Here is a 21,898-nt window from a genome sequence, read left to right on the forward strand (position 1 = left end):
TTTATTGCAAATTTAATTCATGAGGGAAGTTTTAATAAATTTAAGATATAAATTTATGTATGGTTGTACATTTGTTCTTCTACAGCCTGCCAATTTTGAGTGATCATTACTTATTCTCGCTCCCAAATGATATAATAAAACTGTTAAAATCAGGATCTGGCTGTTAGTTTCTGAGTGTCACAAGGTATGTTATGTTACACTCAGTGAGTCAGCAGCTGCCATTTATGCTCCAGTCACTTGGTTTGTGATTACTCTTCTAGCTGCATGCCCCATTGATTTGATCTTTTTAATTGATTTTAAAAAGATATATCATTACTTTCTGTCAGAATTTTACAAACATTCTGAATACATCATGCTAATGAAATCAAAACACAGACACATGGATGGTATGTAAATATTTATTTATTAAATTGTTGGAGTGCTGTTTTTCTTCTTGTGATGTTTTGCAGTTACAGTCCTCCAAAGGTCGTTGAGGGCAATTCGAGCCATGAGTAAAGTGATGGTGAAGTTACGTCTGTACCACTCTCTGGATGCGTGGGAGAAAAGGCACAAAAAAAAATTCAGTCTTGCAAAAATATTTAGTTTGCAGTGTGCTGTTAAAATACTGAATTGCTGCTTTTGATACACATTTGCATTAAAAAAAAGCTACTAGCTGGTTGATTACAGCTTATAAAAACAATGAGAATAATTAAAAATGAGCAAAAAGGAAAACAACAACAAAATCATCTTAAGAGTTGATGCATTTAGGCAGAAAACAAGTCTGCTACATTAGCATGTTTATTTACAAAACTCTCTCTAGAGCCTGTGGTGATTGGTCTCTGCACACAGAGTGGTATGGCGCTGCTGGGGCACTGGGACATGCACCAGCAGCATCATGGGAAACATCAAGCGTACAAAAACAACTCACCTGTTGTAATCTGCATGCCGCATTCTGTTTTTGTCCAAGAAGCTTTTGTAAAACACAGCCATCTCTTCACTGCTTAGGGAACTCTGTCTTCCTGAGGGAGAGACCAAGATGCTTCACTATAATGTCATCTTAAAACATCAGAGTGAACCCAGAGCAGCTTTTAAAGGAATTTTTATTCTCATCAACTATTCCTCTAGTCTACTGTGCGCCTTGAATCCTGTTAAGTGTAATATATATATATATATATATATATATATATATATATATATATATATATCTCCTCACCATCTTCTCCACGCAAAGTCAAGCCTTTTGCCTTCAGCTGTGAGATGATGAAAGCTTCTTTTTCCTGTAGAGAAGAGGAAAACAAAGTTGTTTTCTGCTTTTAAACTGGCTTCTGAAATGTATATTCACTTCTATTCTCTGAGTTCTTGTTGTGGTTCCTGTTTAATGAATTACTGCATCAGTAACGACATGGAGATCAGCCACTGGTTCAGTTGAGGTGCAACAGAAGCCCAGGTTGCTTTGGTAGCTGCTTTTAGGTCGTCTGCCTAGTTGGTTCTGGTGTCTCTCATCTTCCTCTTGAAAACCTTTTAGATACTTTCTATGGGGTTAAAGGTCAGTTTGCTGACTAATCAAGCACAGTACCACCACGGTATTTTTTTAATTTTTTTTTTTTGGTATATTTGGCAGTGTGGGCTGGTACCAAGTTTTGCTGGAAAATGAAATCAGCATCTCCATCCAGCGTGTCAGCAGGAAGTAGCATGATGCTCTCTAGAATGTCCTGGTAGACGGACAAAAGAAAACCCAGTTGGCCAATAGCAGCAGGTGACCAGGATGGGATCTTGATTTCTAGATGAAATGGAAACTAAACTTTCATCTGAAAAGAGAATCTTGGACCACTGAGGCACAGTCATGTTCTTGGTGTGTAGGATTCATCTGTATCCAGAACTCAGGCCAATCCTTTGTGAAGCTTCTCCAAATTTTTGGACAAATTTTATTTGGAAATCTACTTAAGTCTGCAGCTGTCCCTTCCTTCCTTCCACTCAACTTTCTTTCACTCTTCTTCAACAGAACTCTATAAACAACCAGCTTCTTCAGCAATGACCTTTCATGGCTTGGTGGTTTGAGTTAATAAAGTGAATAAGCCAGAGTAACTGCAGAGAAACAACGCACGCACAGAGAGAACTTGCAAACTCCATGCAGAAAAGACCTCAGGCTGGGATTCGAACCTATGACAATCTGACTTCATGGCATGAATCTATATATGAATTTCAATTTCTGAAATGAGTGAAAATAATATGTACAACTTTTACAAAAAAATTATTATTGTTATCATTATTTTTAGATATACCTGTAGGAACACTGAAAGCATAATTATTTTAGTATATTTTCTACAGACTGTTGTACATTGCTGCCCTCTGCTGGTGGAAATAAGGCTCTACACAGTCATGAGCTATGAATTAAAGAAATTGAAATCTTCTGGGAATTTTACCTGTAAACAATATATGTGCTTATGTAACCCGATAAACAAATCAAACAAAACTAGTTGGAAAACGTGAATTCAAACCTTGCTGAAGTTGACGTTCTGCCTGGTCCAGAATACGTGATTCCAGTCCTCGGTCTCCTGCCTCAGTTTTCTCAGCTGCTTTTCCAGATCAGACTCGTTCTCACTGATGCGGTAGACAATGGGTCGCAGGTTTGACAGAGAGTTTGGGGGACCGATCCAGTCATGTGAGGAGCTGGGATCCGGCCTTGATGCAGATATCTACATATATCAAAAAGTGGGATGGTTACAAGCCAAAGAAGCACTTAATTTTAAAAAATATATATGATGCGAGTTGTTTACAACCACTTCTCCTTTAGTTTGAACAAAGACTCTGGAAATAATTTGCCTTCAGTGAAAACATCTTTGTGTTCTCCACCAGTGAGGGTGAACACACCGCTTTTGATCCTCTCTCCTTCAATGATAACTACAGTTTGAGCAAATGATGCACTGAACCTAAAGTGCAACTAAATAAAATGATTCAAACAGGATTTTTTTAAACTCTTCGTTTATGGTTGTCACTTTGCAGAGTGCTAAAAAGAGGGAATGAATACTTTTGCAAGGCACTGCAGTTGTCCTGTGCACAGATGGACGTCACAAGTCTTTAACTGAGATGATAAAACGCTGTGCTTATCATTTCTCAGCAGCCGTCACCATGGGAAAAGCAAGAAAAACACGATCCAGGAGGCAGGGGCCAGGAAAAAGGTACACACACCTGAAACACACAGCTTCTCAGCAACCAAATGACCTAGATTATTTTCTTTCCTCATCCTTCTGTCGCTTATTTAGATTTAATGTTCTGTTGCATATATGCAGATAGCCTCACATATTACTCCAGATTTTTTTAGTAAACAGAGAAGTTCAGGGTTAAATTTCTGACTGACTGCAACACAAGCCCAAATCATCACCACCCCCCTTCCACCGTGTTTTATACACACATGTGTTTGTGTTGAGATGCTGTTTGGTTTCCTCCAAATACATATAGACTGTTAATGTAGGAGTCTTGTGGTTTGTTCAGATGAAAGGGGGGGACGGAGAGCCATTAAAGTTGGTTACTAAAGTTCAGATTATGACGGTTAGAGGCGACTGCTTACAAATATGGGAATGGTTTCAAGGAGAAAACAACACAACACAAGCTTGAATAATCTTGAAAATGTACCCGCTCTCTTTGATATTGAGTCAACCCATGCTTTTAAAATAAACTAGGCAGTAACAGTGGATAGTAAACGCTTTAAACGAGTAGTCTACACATAAAATAAAAGCTCTGATACGGACCTTTATAGGTTTTTTCTGCTCGGAACTACAGAGCCGACTGCTGACTCCTGATATTTGGTGCAGCCGCAGAGGGGGCAGCAAGAAACCACTGACGCTCCTCCAGGTCGCCGCTGCTTTGTTTGCCATTTTAATTACCTCGACATTAATCCGTATCTGTGATAAAGGAGAAAAACATTGTGCCCTTTGCTAGCACAATGTGCTAGCGCCCTCCTGCTTCTACTCTGTTCAGACAAACTCTACTACTTCGACAAATGTTCCTGCCAACAGCTCCACCTACCGGTCGCTGTCACCCTAATGAAAACAACTTGCCACAACAGCGTGCTCTAGCTGTCCTTTGAAAACATACTTTATTAAATATTTATACCTACAGACTTAGTCTTTACCATTATATCTGAACAAAAAATATAACATTCTACACAGAAATTTAACAAATATAATTTTGTATCATGATTAATAAAACTTTTTCTGATTCTTCACCAACTTCAGGTAATTCCCAAATAAATTATATGGGGTGCGAGTTTATTTGTTTAAATATTTACCTGTGAATAAAAAACAATGAAATGTAATTAATCAGATTTTTTTAAATAAAAGCTCCAAGGTGCAGATCGATTATAATAGTCGACCAAGTCGAAACAAATACAGTGTATTAAAGTCAGAGCGCATAGACAAGGGGAGAGTATTTCGTTGGATACCTCGGTTCCTTATTACGTTTAATCAAGTTAACGCAATGGGGTGTGTAGGTGCGCTCGAAAACCTCACCAGCGCGCACCCAGTTCTTAGAAACCCCGCCCGTATCCCAGGTGCTTTCGGACGTACTTGCCTCTCCTCTGACCACTTGAGACTGCGATAGTAAAAGGAGCGCACCAAATGTTGGACAACAAAAACTTACACCGAGTTAGAAAATTGCAAAGTCGCTTATCAGAAAGTCGGCACTTCATTGTATTTTTCTCACTATGTAAAAATAATTTGCATGCGTTTTGCAAACATTTATACATAGAGTGCTTTCTAATTACATAGACAACGTAAGTAAATTACCGTATACTAATTGGGAAAAATCCAACTCCGTGTAAGTTTACACAGTTGAGCAGGAAAGTAACTGCTAGAAGGTAGCTAGGTAGGCTAATGTTAAGCTTTAATCAACGAAGGAGCGTTCTATCCCACAGCAGTTCAGATGGCAGTACGCTGGTTATGCAGGTAAGGAGGAGAGCTGGTATATTTTTAAATTGAGGGGTTATTTTAGATCTAAAAACCCGTTTTTGTTTCAGCAGGTGGGGCAGAGTCAGGTGATCATCGGCACTGAAACACAAAGGTTTTAACAGTGGATGGAAGCTGTTTTTTTGATCGGTGCTTTTTAGGTTTGAAATCATTCATTTAATCTGTGTGTATGCTTTAGTTACGCATTTATTTCTAAACTAAGTAGCTTTAAATGGTAGTAAATGAAGACCGTGGTTTCTATCGTGGGAGGGGCGACACCATTCCAACCGCAGTCATTCAGTCAGTGACAGAAGATTCGGTGGTGAGGTAGTGAAGCTGACCGGGAGCATAACCGAAATTCCTGCCTTCGTCTCACCACGTTCGGAAGCCTTTTTCTTTCACGGGCCGATCTGGCTGATGGAAACAGAGCTCGGCCAAAATGTGCGCGAATGTGTTCGGCGTTTTGAAAAGGTGAGACCTAACGATGATGTGTCGGTGTGTGTGAGCGGGGATGCAGCTGACAGCATCTGGAGATGCTTCGAGGTGTGTGCGCGCTGGTTCCTGATCCCTTAGCAACCAGCCGGCCGATCGGGGTATTCCGTGGTGACATAATGCGCAATGCCGGTGCAGGCAGCCTGGAGCTGGGGATGGCGCTTGGTGGTGGATCGCATGTTACCTGTAGCCCTGCAAGCCTTCATGCTGGGTGACCGCTTGCTACTAGCTGCGGACGTTATCGTTCGCATCTTCCCATTAGTTATTTTCCTAATCTTGAATGCCGTGAGGGAAGCACTGTTTCTAGAGCTAAACCCAACCAAAAGGCATCGCAGCATATCTCATTTACTATCTTGGAGGACAGAATATATTACATTAAGTTTTTTTTGTCTCTATTTTCTGTGATTATTTCCTGCTCAGTTTTAGAACATGATACTGTGGATCCTTGTCATTGTTGCTTTGCTAAATTTAGAATTTATGATTATTTGTATGAAATCTGATTTGCCACAATGGTACTAAATATTAGGGATATTTAACTAGCGAGCCAGCTAGCGAGCTACCTACATAACTATCTAATTAGATTGCTAAGCCCCTGTTAGACAGTAAACATTAACTGTAAACCTATCTGTGTGTATTGCCAGCTAAGTATTAAAGTAATAGAACTGGACTAAGACAGATTAGTGTTCTTGTAACGTGTCACTTCCTGTTATTGGACAATTTCCATGTCCTGTTTAAAAGTTGCAGCCTATCTAGAAGCTTACACATTTTGAACTTCCTCTTGCTGTTAGCACTATAGTGCTTTTACTGATCTGAAAAAAAATAAATAAATAAAACTGTCCAAATAAAGCTTGCCACTCTAATTTCAATGCTTAGTTGAGGATTTTTAGTTTTTCTGTTAGATGGTGGTCTAATTCAGCAGGTAACCTTCAACACAATCCTGTCTCCACTCAGACTTGAGACTTATCCACACTTAACCCGGAATTTATAAAAATGAATATCTCTCCCACATTGTTTTAAAAGAATATCGTACACATGGGATTGTTTTCAGAAAAGTTTTCATCCTTACGAACCCACACAAATCTGCCACTGTGTTGTTTTAAACATGCCAAACACATAGGGGGCAGTGTAGCAAAGCTAAAACATCAATCAGACTGCTTGAAAACAATCCCAACTTTTAACATTAAACATGGCGATAGGAGGTGCATTTGTGTGGACAGAAATATAGATTGAAATACTTTTAAGTAGCGTATTAGAAAATAAAGTTATTAAAACACAAGATGATGCCGATTGAGATTGTCATATCAACTATGCGGATATATTGCCGCTTTATTTGTTGCAGAATCTAAGTTTTCCCATGTACACATGCAAACACAAATATACAGTTTTCTCAAATTTCTTGCTTAGTCTGATTTTTCTTAAATAATAATTTGTAGTGATAAAGTTCTCATGAAAGGCCAAAACCCATAAAAATTTGTTTTCCCAGACTTTTGGCTATGTGTGCACTAGGCCTCAGTGCTGGTTGCTAATTGAACTGATTTCATTGTGCTTTTCCAGTCTCTTTGGGAAACCTTTTGATGGTGGAAAAAGGATGGACCATGGCGGTCCACAGGACCAGCAGCAGCATCCGGCGGAGCAGCAGCAGCCTTACCATCCACAGCATCCTGCAATGATGAGACTGTATGAAGTCCAGAAAGAGGTCTCGACTCTGGGGCCGCAGGTCTGCACCTTCAGCGGCCTACAGAACGACCGAGAATACAAGCGCATGGAGCGCGAGCTGACCCAGCTGCTGCTGCAGGTGGACCAGGTGGACACGGAGGGCAAGCTGGAGCTGCAAGGAGCGCGCAAGAGGGCTGCGCAAGAGGTGGAGGGCCTCCTGCGGTACCTGGAGGAGAACGCCTCCCACCCGTCCCGCCTGGCCATCGAAGATCTGAGCATCGCGGCACGGGAGCTGGTGGACGAGCGGGTGGTGGCACCGCAGCGGGCCGGCGGGGTGGCGGAAATAAACGACGAGCTGGTGGATGCCCTTCAAGAGCTCGTCCTCAGGCTCACCCAGATCAAGACTGAAGGCCGGGTGCCGCTCCGCAAGGCGCGCTACCGAGCGCTCACGCGGCTCTGCGCCGTGCAGGACGTGCTGGAGAGCCGCACGCCGCAGCAGACCCTCTCTCTGCCCCTGTCGGGCGACACCCACGAGGCCGTGAACCGCATCAACCAGGTCATGGTGAAGGTGAGCATGGCTCGCAGCCAGCTACTGGCTTTGCTGATGGGGCTGAGCGGGAGGGACAGCTGCGCGCACCTGTCCCGCATCCTAACGGAGCTGCAGGTGGAGCTGGACGCCCTGGACGTCTCCGGGAACGCGGCGATCCGGAATTACAGGAAACAGGTGGTGGAGGAAATAAACGGCCTGCTGAAACACCTGGACCTGGAGGGAGAGGGGGACGACACTCGCAGGTACGTCTCAGTTTACTACAACTAAGACTGTCGCAATAAGCAATTTACTATTGCGACAAATGCAGAACTACTATTGCAACAACACATCATCAGTAGGATAAAACTAACTTGTCTCACGACAGTCTAAACCCAGTTCATGTTCCCTATAATGGGTGAACAATCCAACGCTTGTGAATTCTGCTTCACAATGATAGGAAGAGCCGATATCGGATCAAAAAGCGATGTCACACCGTAATGAGCTCTATAATTTTCATTCTGATGATTGAAGGGCAATTTTGTTTAGAGTCCTCTTCATACATTGTATTTATAGTTTCAATTGTTTTTTATTTTTATTCCCGTTTTTGGTTGTCGTATTTTATTTTGGATATTTAAAATACATTTCAGTTCTAGTGTGATTTCCAGAAGATTACAGTTTGAGAGGGCGAATCTGTATTAATATGCCATTATCAGTAAATTACTTGAAAATGGTCTCAACAACAATATTATCATTTATTGCAATAATTATTCGGGTCCAGTAACATTTGTTATGTTATAAGCCTAATTATAATGACATAACAATAGTAATACTAACCTTTAACTGCCTGAATTTATAACAAAATAATTCTGTTTTTGATGCCCATCAGATTGTAAATTAATGTTTTGGTATTTAAAATGTAAATTTGCTTGAATCGGCATAAAATGTGTATCAACAGACACTGCTGGTTTACACACACCACTTTGTGTTGTGGTTGGAGCAAAATTTGTGGCAAAGATCCACAAATCCAAAGTTTGTAGAGAGCAGCAACTGTCACATGCAAATAAAATAATTTAAAAAAAAAAGACATGAAATAAATATGTCAGTTTGTCTTTAAGGTCCTGTTCTAACATTTGAAGCCACCCTTGCATGTTGCTTGTCAGGACCGTATTAATGGTTGCAGTTGTCACAGAGACAAAATTTCAAATTTTTAAGTCGTACCGAAAAAAAAGTCAACAAGAATAGCATTAAAGGAAAAATATAACAGACCTCTAAAAATCATGTCCAAATAAATTCTGACCCCATTTCCACAAAATTCTAAAGAAAACATTGGGATTGGACATGGGGATAAATATTGGTCGATTGCCGATCCGCTGAAATTAACAGGCAGATTTATTGATGCACCTCTAATAGTAAAAGTAAATTCAGAGATCAGCAGCTCAGAGATCCGCAGCTCAAGATGCTTTCTTCTCGCGGTGGCAAGAAGAAAGCATCCTGAGCTGCATCCTGAGCAGCTTTGAACCACAAGCGGTTCAAACCACAAGCGGTTCAAACCACAAGCGGTTCAAAGCTGGTACACATGTTAGAAAACACTTGTACCTGGACATTGCAGCAAAAGATTGTTCCACATAGTTTTGTCTTATGGGAGCTGAACACATATACTAAGAAAGTTTGGAACCCTGTTCTGTTTTCCTTCTGGTTTCCATTATCCAGCGATGATCGGAAGTAGCGCTCAGTATGGTGAACCTGTGTCTGTCTCCGTAGGTACGATTTGGCGCAGAACAACTCCATCCGTGAGATCGAGGCCGTCCGAGCCCACGTCTCCCACTTACGAGAGGGCGTCCTGCGACACTGTGTGGTTGGTGACCTCAGTTTCCGGCCCAAAGCCGAACTCCAGAGCCTCCTCACCCACCTGGACCAGGTGGACACGGCCAAAAACCCGTGCATCAGAGAGGCCCGCCGCCGCGCCGTGGTCGAGGTCCAGGCCATCATCACCTTCCTGGACCTCCGCGAGGCCCTGGTGTGCCGCCAGCCGGGTCCCGAGGAGCACCCGTCGCACCGGGCCGTGTGGCTGGTCCTGGGCAGCCTCTCCGACCTGCAGGCCCAAGTTCTGGGCTTTGACGGCAAGCGGGCCGACAAGAGCTACATGATGCTGGAGGAACTGCTGACCAAACAGCTGCTGGCGCTGGACGCCGTGGATCCGCAGGGCGACACGTCCACCAAGGTGGCACGGAAGCAAGCGGTGAAGTTCGCCCAGAACATTCTCAACTACCTAGACATGAAGACGGACGAGTGGGAGTATTGATTAATCCCGGACCACGTTGGGTCGGACACGGCTGCAGGAATTAAAGGAGCTTGAAAATGGAGCGTCATCATTCCGTCAGCTGTAAATATTGCCTGAAATACCCAGAATCCACTGCAGCAGAGCTTTTTTTTTTCTCTTTGTGGTAGTCAAGGCCAACCCATCTGAAACTCCTTTTGTGAAACACATTTTGACACGTATTTTTCTGTGTGCTCTTTGTGTGTGTGTGCGTGTGTGATTTGCTTGTTGCTGTCATTGTATTTGGTGTATGATAGTAGAAGCCTGCAGCCAAAGCACTGAGTAACGCTCGTTGTCTTCTCCTCCAGACTGCACTTCATATTGATAAAACGTTCAGTTAGTGATTGTAAAGCAGTGGCCTCTTTTATTAAATTGACTGTCAGTTGCTAATGGAGACAGCTGGTGATACGCTACCAGAGGCAGGGGTGGCTCATCCTGTATAACTAGAAAAACCAGGCAGTAGCTGTGTTTCCGTTCCAAATGCGTGCAAAACTTTGTCTATTGTGTTAGTGTCAAAAAAAAAACACAGGTTGCGGTGTTCCGATTAGATGAGACGCAATAAAAATCACACGTGAACAAGTTTGTTCATGCGGTAAGTCATCAAGATCCATGCCGCGCTTCCAACTTCTTCCTGTTGTCGTCTTTGTGGTTTTCGACAGTGGCGAAAACCACAAAGGCGTGGTTCAACAATCTCCAGTTGTTGATCATGTGAATCAAAGAAAATGTTTCCTTTGCAATTTTGCGAAATAAACCAATATTTTTTCTAAAATACATCATCTTAGTATCAAAACTTTATAGAAAAATTAGTTTTTTTTAAATAGGCATGTTTCCAGTAAGCAAATTTATTTTCAAAATGTCAAATTGTGTAATTATATGGCCAATGAAAACACAGCTATTAGACATGCTCAATTTGACATTTTTAAAATAAATCTCCTTACTGGAAACAGGCCAATTTAAAAAGAATAACTAGTTTTTTGATAATGTTTCGGCACTAGGATAGAAATGAGTGCATTTCACAAAACTGCAATGGAAACACGTTTTTGCATCACACGACTCACATTATCAACAACAACCAGATGTTGCCACTGGCGCAAACCACAAAGAAGAAAACAGGAGGAAACAGAAAGATCATGGTGCTGCATATTTTTAATATCACTTGAACAAACTTATTCATGTGTGATTTTAACTTATTTCTTATTTAGTGGAAACACAGCAATTGCAAAATTGTGTGGGTTTTTTTTGTTGTTTTTTTACATCAGCAAAATATTGACGTTTTGTGCACATTTCTAATGAAAACGCAGCTACTTCAGGCTGATTTTACTGCATTTTCTACTTTACTACATCTTCAAAGGTCAGATTGCAGAAAAGCAAATGGATCTAATAACATATTAGACAGTAGGAGATTAGATTGCTAATCTACGGTCGTTCTCCACTAAAGAAGCAAGGATCTGAATTTTGGGGCCAACTTCTGATCTCTGATTTTTGTAAAGCTTTGACCTGCCGATGTAGATTTAGATCAGATCTGATTTCTCCCCTTGAGTTTTAATGTAGCCACATCTAATTACAGCGTTCAGAATAATTTCTCCTTCACAGCAAGAAGGCCAGAAAAATCAGGTTCTATCAGGAGGAGAGGCGACATCACACCACAGCAGTTGCTGTAAAATACAGTTTTGATCACTGAAGCATGCGTCAATCTTAAGGTGCAGGGGCCAAATGTGGCTCCCATAGTTTTTATGTGGCCCTCTAGTCTCCAGAGCAGAGGAATCTAAAGTGTCTCCCGGTGCCTTTTGCGGCAGGCGGTTGATGCAAATGGAGATTTTTATTTGTAACCAGGGAAAAACTTACAAATAAAAATCTTAAAAATGTTGGCTATGGTACAAAGTATTCAATAACCAAGCTTTTTGTATTCTCTTGTGAGACCTACATCTATTCAGCAGACTTGACGTTTTGCCCCTTGAGTTTACTGCAAATTGTCGAAAACATTTTGTTTAAGAGATGCTAATCCTCACCTGCAGGTGGCAGTATTTCTTACTTTTAATACAATACTGCCTCAGAATTCATCAAGTTATAATCCACTATCAACAAAGCCACATTTGCCACCATATATTAGTGTAAATACGTCAAAATTCTTTGTAAATATTTCTAAATTAGCACCGAAAAATCTGTGATTCTGATAGCAAAAAAAGTCACAAAATCAATCACCATATCGTGGAGGGACCGCTCAATGTGGAAAGGGCTCAAGAAGTAAAGTTTCAAATGCAGAGACAGCTAGTTATTACTATTTTTAACAGCTGTTGATGCCTTTTAACAATATATTCTGGACAACTGGCCCTTTGAGAACATTTAAAGCAAAGGACAGTCATTGAAAACCACCTATAGCATCTTATGTTAGCAATTAGCATGACAAGCTACCAAACCAGTAGCTTCAAAAAGATTCCCATATTCGATGACAGGTAGAGTGAGGTTACATAGCTCAAACGGAGAAAACAGAGCGACTTTGCTGCTAAGCTTTCATGTTATCAGCCCACGTCTCGCTCTCTCACAGATTTTATTTTCTAAGCAAGCTAAAAGAAATAGTGTGTTTCAAGTCACCGACCTGTCCGTGACTCCCGAGTCTCGGTTTTGGGCCCTGGCCCGCTGTAGCGCCGAAGCTCCACTCGAAAAACACAACCTAACAGTTGACAAAGAAGCACTAAAAATCTATTTTAAGATTACTTGGAAGTCATGGAAGAATGTTCTTTTTCTTATCTTTTCTTTTTTAAGCAGAAAGCAGGATGTTAGACTTCAGTTTTAGCTGCATCTCTTGTCGTCTGCTCTCAGATGTTTGTCCTGACCGTGATATGATCACATAAGGCTGGAAATAGATCAGATATGAATCCTTTCAGGAGAAGCGAGGCGATATTTCGGCGTTGCTGCTTCTGTGGCTTCTCGTCTGTATGTTTGTTTCTACCCACTGCTTTCTGTTGACGAAGGAGCGCGACTGAAGCCTTTTGAGGAAATTGGACAGAAAGAGGCCGAGGCGACGATATCCGCAGGACTGGCGTGTAGGGGCGGAAGCTTGGGGGCCCCGCTGGAGGGCCCTCGGCAGGGAGGCACTGACGGAGATCACAGTCGACAGAACCTTCTAGAAACTTCTCCGAGCTGCTGGAGAAGGAGGAAGAGAGAGAAAGGACGTGTAGAGAAGTCTGAAGCTGTGCCTTTTTACTTTTCAGCCTTTTTTTTACCCATCAGTTTGTATAAGACAGTGTTTTAGTGCAGCAAAAATAGAACGCGTCTTTTATGGTATGCATCAATGCACTAGAATAGGACACCAAGTACTGAATGTGTTTTATTGAGAGAGCACCTTGGCCAGTATCACGTCATGTGTGCACTGGTCGGAGTCTATTTTTTTTTTTTGTCTTCTTCCCCCTTTTTTATATATATATATATATATATATATATATATATATATATATATATATATATATATATATATATATATATATGCGTATTTGTTTCCCAACAAAGTTCCAATTAGACTGGCACCTTAATCAGGCAACTATACGAGTGCTTTCTCCTACGGAGTCAACTGTAGCTCAATAATCTACTGACAGAACCATTTATCATTAGTTGGAGTGCCGCAAATAAGATTCAGAGTTCTGTAAAAATATTCATACCTCCTGGACCTTTTTCACAAACGTTACAAGCCACAAATGTCAATGTATTTTATTGGAATTTTAAGATAGGGAACAACACAATATTTAGATTTATTTATATAATTTATATATTAGGGATAGCATATCCCTAATATATAATCGGTATCCACAATAACCGATGTGGATACCAATGTTACCAATTTGCTAACATGGGTATCAGTGGATGTCAGTAGATTGTTAACATATCGGTATCGGTCCAACCAAGGGCGTAGGTTTGGTCTGAGTTTTGGTGGGGACCTTGACACCCCCCCCCCCCCCCCCGCAGCACAGTGAAATGCCCAAGAGCACCGAACATTTTTGAGAAGGGGGGGGAAACCACATTGGCTTAATAACCCCCTCCCCCCAACCATAACCATATCATACATCTTGTGTATACAACCAGATACAGTCATACTCAGCAGATCAGTTCAAGAACACTTTACTTTTTCCTTTACAAAATTCAGCAAAAGTTACAAGTAAGATCAAAAGAAATATCCTCTGGATACTCCCTGGTCACTGGCACTCACACTGACTGCCTCCTATAGAGCAAACAAAGCGTAACCTGGTTTGTATTCACACTAGCTTAACTTAATTTAAGACTAACACTTCAAATGCCATATTTACTGAGATAATTTCACAGTATATTTCATATCTGAGAACTAACACCTCACCTGGAGCCCTGAAGCTCCAGCCACCTCTCCATCGTTCTGCTCTGCCCCTTGCTCTGCTGTCTGAGCATCCTATGTGAAAAAATATTACATAATTAACAGACCTATTCTACCTCACATTCAGTGCTGACCTTACTAAACACCGGACTTTACAACAAATGCGTTGCGTGATAGATATCTAACTTATGGGTCCACTCACTGTACTTACAGCCGACGTAGCGAAATAACTTCTAATGTCTGTCCTTTTCTTTTTTGGTGGCGACATGGTCTCGAGACTCAGAAGGAGACGCGTGTGCCCAGCTAGCCGCCGCCTTTTGCAGCTAATCAAAGAACATCGACGATTCAACTGACTCCCCCTCCACCTCCCCCTCCCCCCCCCCCCGACAGCACCGTTCCGACACGGTCTCGGAGGCTCATAATAAATGTCAAACTAAGAAGCTTCCGTTCCGCGCACCGCCTGTTGCTGCTAATCAAAGATCGTAGATCCACGTTCTTTGAGCCAATTTGGCAAAAATTGGTCGGGACTTTTTCATATCCCGTGAATATTGGTCGGGACATGTCCCTACCGTCCCTACCCAAACCTACGCCCATGGGTCCAACAAGTAAAACTGGGCCGATGTTACGGACTGATGTTAAGCTCCATTTTGTTGCCTTTTGTTTATGTGTTTCAGGAGGGGGACAGGATGGGTTTGGTCATTTGGTATTTAAGTGATAGCGATGCAGCGAAGGACTGTGGGGCGTTTAACCAAAGCAAGCAGTGTTGAAAATATGGAGAAACAATATATTATATCTGCGCTTATCAGTCAAAACAGCAATATTAATGTCGGATATCAGTATCTGCCAAAATTTGCTCATCAGTGCATTAAGTAATACAATTTTTTTTCCTAACAAATGAAAGTTTCAGAAGCATTTTAATGCACTTTGTATTTACTCTGATACCCTTAAGTTAAAACCTGTGCACTGCTTATGACAAGACAATCCACTTTCCAAATCTGACAGAGTGGCACTTCTCGTCACCATGGAAACACCATCCCCATGTTGAAGCATGTTAGTGGCAGCATCATTCTGTGGGGATATTCTTCAGCAGGCTTTTAGAATCTGTTCAGAGATATAAATTGAGTTGAAATTAAAAAATAAAGAAGTTGATTTAGATTATTAATCACATTTCTTATTAATATATTTAATTATTAATTAGATGAGTTTGTGGCAGCACTTGAAAGCTGTTCTCCATCCAGTATTACTAAACTTCAGCTATTTTTCAAATAACAGTTTGCTTCACTTTCAGGGAATGTGAAAAAGTTCCAGTGGTTTGAAAACCTCCCCAAACTTCCGTATAAACATATAGGATAAATTCAGCCTCTTTATTTCAAAGTGATGTCTGCACTCCCTACATCGAAGTGCTTTTTCTTTTTTCTTTTCTTTTTTCTTTTTGGCATGACTGTTTACAGCTGAGTTTCGTATTTAGGTCACTGAACTGTTTGGAAACGCAGTGGAGTCTGCTGTTTATACACCAAACCAACATTCACTGCTGTTTATACACCAAACCAACATCCAGTGCAGGTTCAGTTTATTTATGTGAAATGCAAATTAGAGGTTTGTGCAAATATGCAGAAAAACTGCATTTATATACACGAGGCACACCATGTGATGGGCTATAGCTTCATAAAGTAAACTAAACTAAACTCCAGCCTGGGCTTTGAAATGTACAACAGGCCAATCTGCAGATACACTGTTGGCGTTTTTGCTTGAAATGACATAAACGGGACAAAAGTACAGCATAAAAATCCTTTTTAAAAACATCTAATCTCTTAAAAATAAATGTTTTGAGTTATCACTCCCCCCAAATGTTACATTTATTGCACTGAAAAACAAATTTGGTCAAGAGAAAAGCATTTAATAAAAAAAGAAAAAGTCACAATCTGGTTCCAGAAGTGTGTGCACACCCCTAAACTAACACTTCAGATGCAATTGAAGCATTCAAGACTTTTTGAGTTCACTTCTGTTAGTCACACTAAACCTGATTAACCTGAAGTATTTTAGTATCACTGTGAGTCCAAACATATTGAAATAAATTAAATAATGTTTTCACCTGAAACAAACCTGTGGTTGTCACCTGAAGAGAGCTTCAGACAAAAGATACCGTCACAGTCCGGCTGGTGACCTGAATTCTAAATGTGTCGCTGACAGACTTTCTTCAAAGAGAACAATATTCTGAAATGAGTGTAATAGTGTGCACAGATATATGTAACCAGAATGTGGCTAGTTCTGAATATTTTTGACTTACTCTTAAATTGAACAGTGCAAAAATTAATTTGAGAAAGTATTGAAATAATTCATCATGGTCTTTTTTGTTTGTTTTGTTTTGTTACAGCCATTTTTTTAGATAAATTATTTGTATGTAATTAATGCAACTGTTTGTTACATTTTGGCATTAATTATCCTCTTAAGTCACATTTATTTATGCATCTTCATATTAATTTCCTATTTTTTTTTCTGCCTCCAGTTCCTGGGTTTTTCAATGCAACACTTGTGTCCACCTGTGCAAGCCTTCCTCGTTCCTCAGTTTGATTTATTTCTACTCTAGTCTTGACTAAATCGTCTTTTTAAGAAATATTTACAAGACAAATAAAGCCTAAGTACGGTGTATTGGTTCAAAGCAACTTTAAAAGATTTCAACAAGTGAAAGAAATTCAACCTGTCAGATGGTCCCACAGTGTTTTGGGTGAGCAGACTTCACAAACCAGTAGTTGTTGTTTTCCTTGGTGTGGTTGCTGACACACCAAGGATCGTATCTTGGTCGTATCTCCTGATGGTTTTCCCAAAACTGCCGAGAACCGACTGCGTCTTAATACATAGTAAAATCATATCTCATAAGATCATCGTTTATCTGCTGCAGCCACGTTTTGGCCTCCAGCTTTTCCTGTGTGTCCAGACGAATGTTGCATCGTTTGCAAGCCATGCTTTTTGCTAGACACACATGACAAACTCACACACGGCCTACACTCACTTTTTTCTACATAATTCACAAAACAGTCATGGGGAAAAGAAAGTACACCCTCTTTTATTCAAAGTTTTTACCTTTGAGGAAACTCTGGCTGTACTATGAGTTCAGGCCTCAGGCTGAACTGTATCCTCTCCCTGGTTTAGCAAATAATGTCAACATTATAAGTGAAAATCAAAGTTCCTGCTTTGATTGAACAAGATTTTAAAGGGGAAGTAGCTGCTACTAATCAAAGAACTCAATTGGATGATCAGAATTCTGATCTTTTGCTCAGAAGTATGACAGACTCTTAGAAAATAGGAATTTACGTCTAGTTGTTGGTCTGGGAGATACCGGTGTGTATTGAAGGGAACAGCAATAACTGTAAAGAAGCAACTGTTGTTGCCTGAGAGAGTTCATGAGGTCATTTCCAAAACGTCTATCATTTAGAAGTGAGAAATATTATTTACAAGAGGGAAACACTTAATGTCTGGCAAAATTCCTACTGTGCTCAGAGAAATAAAAAAAAATCAACAGCTTCACAAATTTAGTACAAATTTAATAACAGGTTACGGAAGAGGATTAGTGCCACTAAAAATAAAAAGAATTAACATTTTTTTACTCAGAATTCTGACTTTTTTTTTTTTTTTTTCAAAATTCCGACATCTGAAAATCTTAAAGAATGAGACAAAATTCTTCCTCTACAACTAACAGGAAACATCATCTGAGAGTTAATCCTCCTGAAGCGTCGAGGCTTCAAAGGAAACGAGGGCGTGCTTCACAAAAAATGTCCTGTTTACTTCGTCCTGCTGCCTGCTTGTGTGCATTACTTGTTTTATAATTTAGCATTTTCAAACATTGCAGTTAAACAGATTTATAAGTTGTGCTTCCTAAAGAGTTTAAAGGACAGGATGGAAGGTGGAAGAGAAGAAACAACATAAAGTGGCGGATTTAGTTGAGATCGTTTTCCTGTTTACAGTCTTTTATTTACTGTCAGGATAACCTACCTGTAAGAATGTTGATCATTATCAATAACAGAGACTTTGAAGTGTAGATTAGACAAACAGGTTTATCTCAATAATTTAGAATATTATTAAAAAGTCCATTTACAAAGTGAAACCCTTTATTTAGATTAATTCCACACATTTTGTTTTTATATTTTCTTGTAAAATATTATAATTTTCTGCTCACTGCTGATGAAAACATAACATTTATCTGCTTAGAATATAAAAATGTTATGTAAGAAACATTAAAAGGACATTTTTAAATGTGGGCTTAATGAGTATGTTTTTATAACGTGTCTCATCAGAACACAGATACTGATTTACTGAGACGGACCTGTAAACTTTGCTTTATAACCTAATCAATCTGAGCCAGTATTCAAACATTTATCCCAAAGATTTTATATGAATATAAAACCCCAGTGTTTTACCACATCAGATCACTGGTGTGTTATTTATTTAGGGAGGTTTTTGGTTTTTTTCTCTTTCTTTTCCACCCACTAACAGCTTCCTGCTTGTTAAGAGTCTGAACTTGGCAGGGGAAGTCCATTAAAGTGTAGTTAAAAACTCCAATCCAGATGGGATTCAAAGCCAAGGCCTTCAGTTCAGTTATTTACACGGAGCAAACAGTTTAAAGGTCAGATTTGACTCCACTCAGCTCAGTATAGTCTTTAATGTCGGGTCTTTTTTTTTGTTTTCTTACACTCACCGCCTTGCAAAAAGTATTCATGTCTTATGAACTTTTTTATTTTGTCACATTTGCAACAGCAAATGTCAATGTACTGTTTTAGAATTTCATTCAATAGGGCAACACAAGGTAGCACACAAATCTGAGTAAAAATAGACAGATACGTTTTACATCCTAATAAATACAAACTGAGAAGTGTTCTGTGCATTGTATTCTGATATTCATAAGTGAATTCCAGTACAAGTGATTTCCCAAAGATGACTAATAAGTACTTAACAGAGTCCATCTGTGTGTGTATTGTTCTGCAAGGTTCTGACTAAAGGGGGCTGCATCCAAAAGCATGCCACACTTTACAGATTAGAAAAAAAAGGGAGAAAGTCATCTCAATTTTCTCTCCACTTTACAATAACTTTTGGTGGTTTATCACATCGAATACGACAAAGTCTGTGGGTGTAATGTCATAAACCATGGAGTGGCGTGAATACTTTAACAAGGCATTGCAGTAGCACCATGTGTTATTAAAGAATGACAGGAAATGCCTCAAGATTGAATGATTGTGAAGCTACAAAAGGCCAGACTGTAAAAGTTGAATCCAACATTCATTACTTTCTCTTTTATGAGCCTCAGAAGAACAGTGTTTGAAAAGACAATTTTAAATGTCAAACACGGTTCAATAATGGATGCTTAAAGTTGGTCTCCAAGCTAAATATTTCATCTGAAGGAGGCAACATTTGTATTTTTATGGTGAGGTCAAATTTAAATGGGACTTTGGTGCATCACCGTTGCTTACTGTTTCAGTCTGATGATTTTATAGTCTATTTCTTTCTGGGTGGGGAGCAGTAAAAAAAACAACAACAAAAAAAACAGGAATCTATTTTCCTAATGAAGCCAGTTTCTAACAGCCTTGCATTTCTGTCTGCAAACACCATTATCCCCTTAAGAGGTGGCTGGAGTCCTGCGTGTAGTTGATTCCTCCAAATACCTGATGTTAAGTTGCCTTTAACTGCACTGACTGTCACAGGTGTTTGATGTGTTTTTTTTTTTTTTTGTTTTTTTTTCCAAAAGCTGCGCTTGTACAAAAAGCACACCACTACCGGACTGAGCGTGTCGTGTGAATGCTCCATGGATGGTTGTGTTTCAGATTTGTATTCCCAAATTCCAAAATAAAGATGGACTTATTCTGGATGCTTCATCTCTCTTTTCCCAAACCTGCTGTTTTATCATGCTGCAAGAACCTCAGAAAACTTCAGACTATTTAAGATTCCTTCTACACACAGCGATCAGAAAGATGGATCACAGTGAACTCGTATTAAAGTTTTAGTTTTTCACCAGGAGATGAAGAGGTTGATTTTGTTAAATTTGTCGCAGAGGTTTTGCTCAATAAATTAACCATCAAAGTTGGAAAAAAAAAGTTACATGTTGCCACCAGAGGGCAGCATTCTCTCAGCAGAGGAGTCCTGTGCACCAAGCGTTAAACTCACAAGCTTTCCCAGTAAACTCAAATATAGAATATAAAATACATAAAACAGATTTAAAATACTGTACTGCAAGGTCAACATATGGACATAAATACAGTGTAGTTATTTAAAAAAAACACACACAATGGAGTCTAATCCAAAGGAATATGCATCTGAGTTGGCTAATTTAAAAAATAACTGTCTACAGAACTTATCATTTTATTCATGTTCGATTACAGATGTTTTTCTTTAGGTTTCAAATGAGAATACCTACAGAATGAACCCGAGTCCTCTCATCGGTAATTCAGATTTTTCAGTGACTGTAAACATGCATCTGTGCAGCTTAAACTTGCAAACAATGTTTCATTTTTAAGCATTTCCAATTAGAGGAAATGCTGAATATTTTTTAATATGCTACACAAAAACAAATTCATATTTTTTTTGTTCAAGTCTTCTTCACATGAGGACAAATAATTTAAAAAATTGACCCAAACATGTTGCTGTAGATCACATCTCTGCCACAAGGGGGAGACACAGGCTCCCCTGTGAAGAGGTAAAAACAGAGGTTTCTGTTGTTGGCTGCTTCAATCCGTCTCTTCTTGAGGTTCCACAGTCAGAGCAGTGTGTTTCTCTGTTTCTATTCTCTGTTTTCTATTTTCTCTGAGAATCCCATGACACAGTGACTCACAGGAACACATGGAAAATATGAAACAAACTATGATCTCTGGGCCAAAGCTCCTCTACCAGCTCTGTTTATAGCCGATTTAAATAAACTAACCCAGTGAGAAGAAGACCTACTGAATCCCACATTTAGGCCTGAGTTGTTGGAAGCTATGCTCTTTGAAAAACTGCAGGACTTCTGACAGACCATATTGAAGTCCCGTCTGAATGTTTAACCTAAAGGTTGTGGAGTCATAGGGTGTGAATTAGATCCAGGAGAGTCACTGAGTGGAAGCAGAGCTCCACTGACTAACTTGAATGTAACATTATTCATCAGTCTGTAATATAAACTATATTTTGGCCTGTTTTATTTATTTATTTTTTTTGTTTTGTTTTGTTTTTTTGGGGGGTGGAGGGGCTCTTGTGTTGCCCAGACTGTGTGGAGGTGACATTAAAGCTGAATATTCTACTCTCATATTAAGAGTGAACTTTCTGCCCGGTATTTGAGGAACACTGTTGGATTTTGATGTGGTTTTCCTTGTGTGACACAATAAAAAACAACTTAAAGGGGCAGTATCATGTAAAATCAACTTTTTTAGCTTCCATCATGTTATAATGTTGTTCCCTTAAAATCATATCTGGAATGTTATCTTGATTCTTTCTTGCATGTTTGAGAAATCTCCCATGGCAACCATTCAGCTGTGCAAATGGACCTAGCCCCGCCTACAAGGCGCAGCTCCTCCTCTGAGCTGCAGTTCCAAGCTTCTAAGCTTCCACCTCACCGAGCAGCCTTCCTCAAAGACTCCCCCACTCAGCTCCTTCAGACTAGCTAGCAGATGTTAGCAAACTGCACA

The 21,898-nt window shown here is 40.0% G+C and overlaps 2 protein-coding genes across 4 annotated transcripts; one reads left to right on the plus strand and one right to left on the minus strand.

Annotated features, from left to right (window-relative positions):
* Positions 1-384: 384 nt before the first annotated feature.
* On the minus strand, positions 385-3,981 carry coa8 (cytochrome c oxidase assembly factor 8). Its single transcript, XM_014991395.2, has 5 exons — positions 3,729-3,981; positions 2,478-2,675; positions 1,193-1,256; positions 908-998; positions 385-526 (listed from the first exon to the last, which is right to left on the minus strand). Exons 1-5 carry the CDS (start codon positions 3,852-3,854, stop codon positions 406-408), a joined length of 600 nt encoding a protein of 199 aa, XP_014846881.2. The 5' UTR covers positions 3,855-3,981; the 3' UTR covers positions 385-405.
* On the plus strand, positions 2,679-20,112 carry bag5 (BAG cochaperone 5). 3 transcript variants are annotated; one of them, XM_014991389.2, is made up of 3 exons: positions 2,679-3,158; positions 6,969-7,862; positions 9,361-20,112. In XM_014991389.2, exons 1-3 carry the CDS (start codon positions 3,067-3,069, stop codon positions 9,899-9,901), a joined length of 1,527 nt encoding a protein of 508 aa, XP_014846875.2. In that variant the 5' UTR covers positions 2,679-3,066; the 3' UTR covers positions 9,902-20,112. The 3 variants fall into 3 exon arrangements, with proteins under 3 accessions (XP_014846875.2, XP_014846877.1, XP_087858493.1); XM_014991391.2 differs by lacking the exon at positions 2,679-3,158 and adding an exon at positions 4,458-4,922; XM_088002367.1 differs by lacking the exon at positions 2,679-3,158 and adding an exon at positions 4,984-5,393.
* The last annotated feature ends 1,786 nt before the right edge of the window (positions 20,113-21,898 follow it).

Source organism: Poecilia mexicana, unplaced genomic scaffold, assembly GCF_051168715.1.
Source record: "Poecilia mexicana isolate PSO_F unplaced genomic scaffold, ASM5116871v1 scaffold_22, whole genome shotgun sequence".
NCBI classification, from domain to species: domain Eukaryota; kingdom Metazoa; phylum Chordata; class Actinopteri; order Cyprinodontiformes; family Poeciliidae; genus Poecilia; species Poecilia mexicana.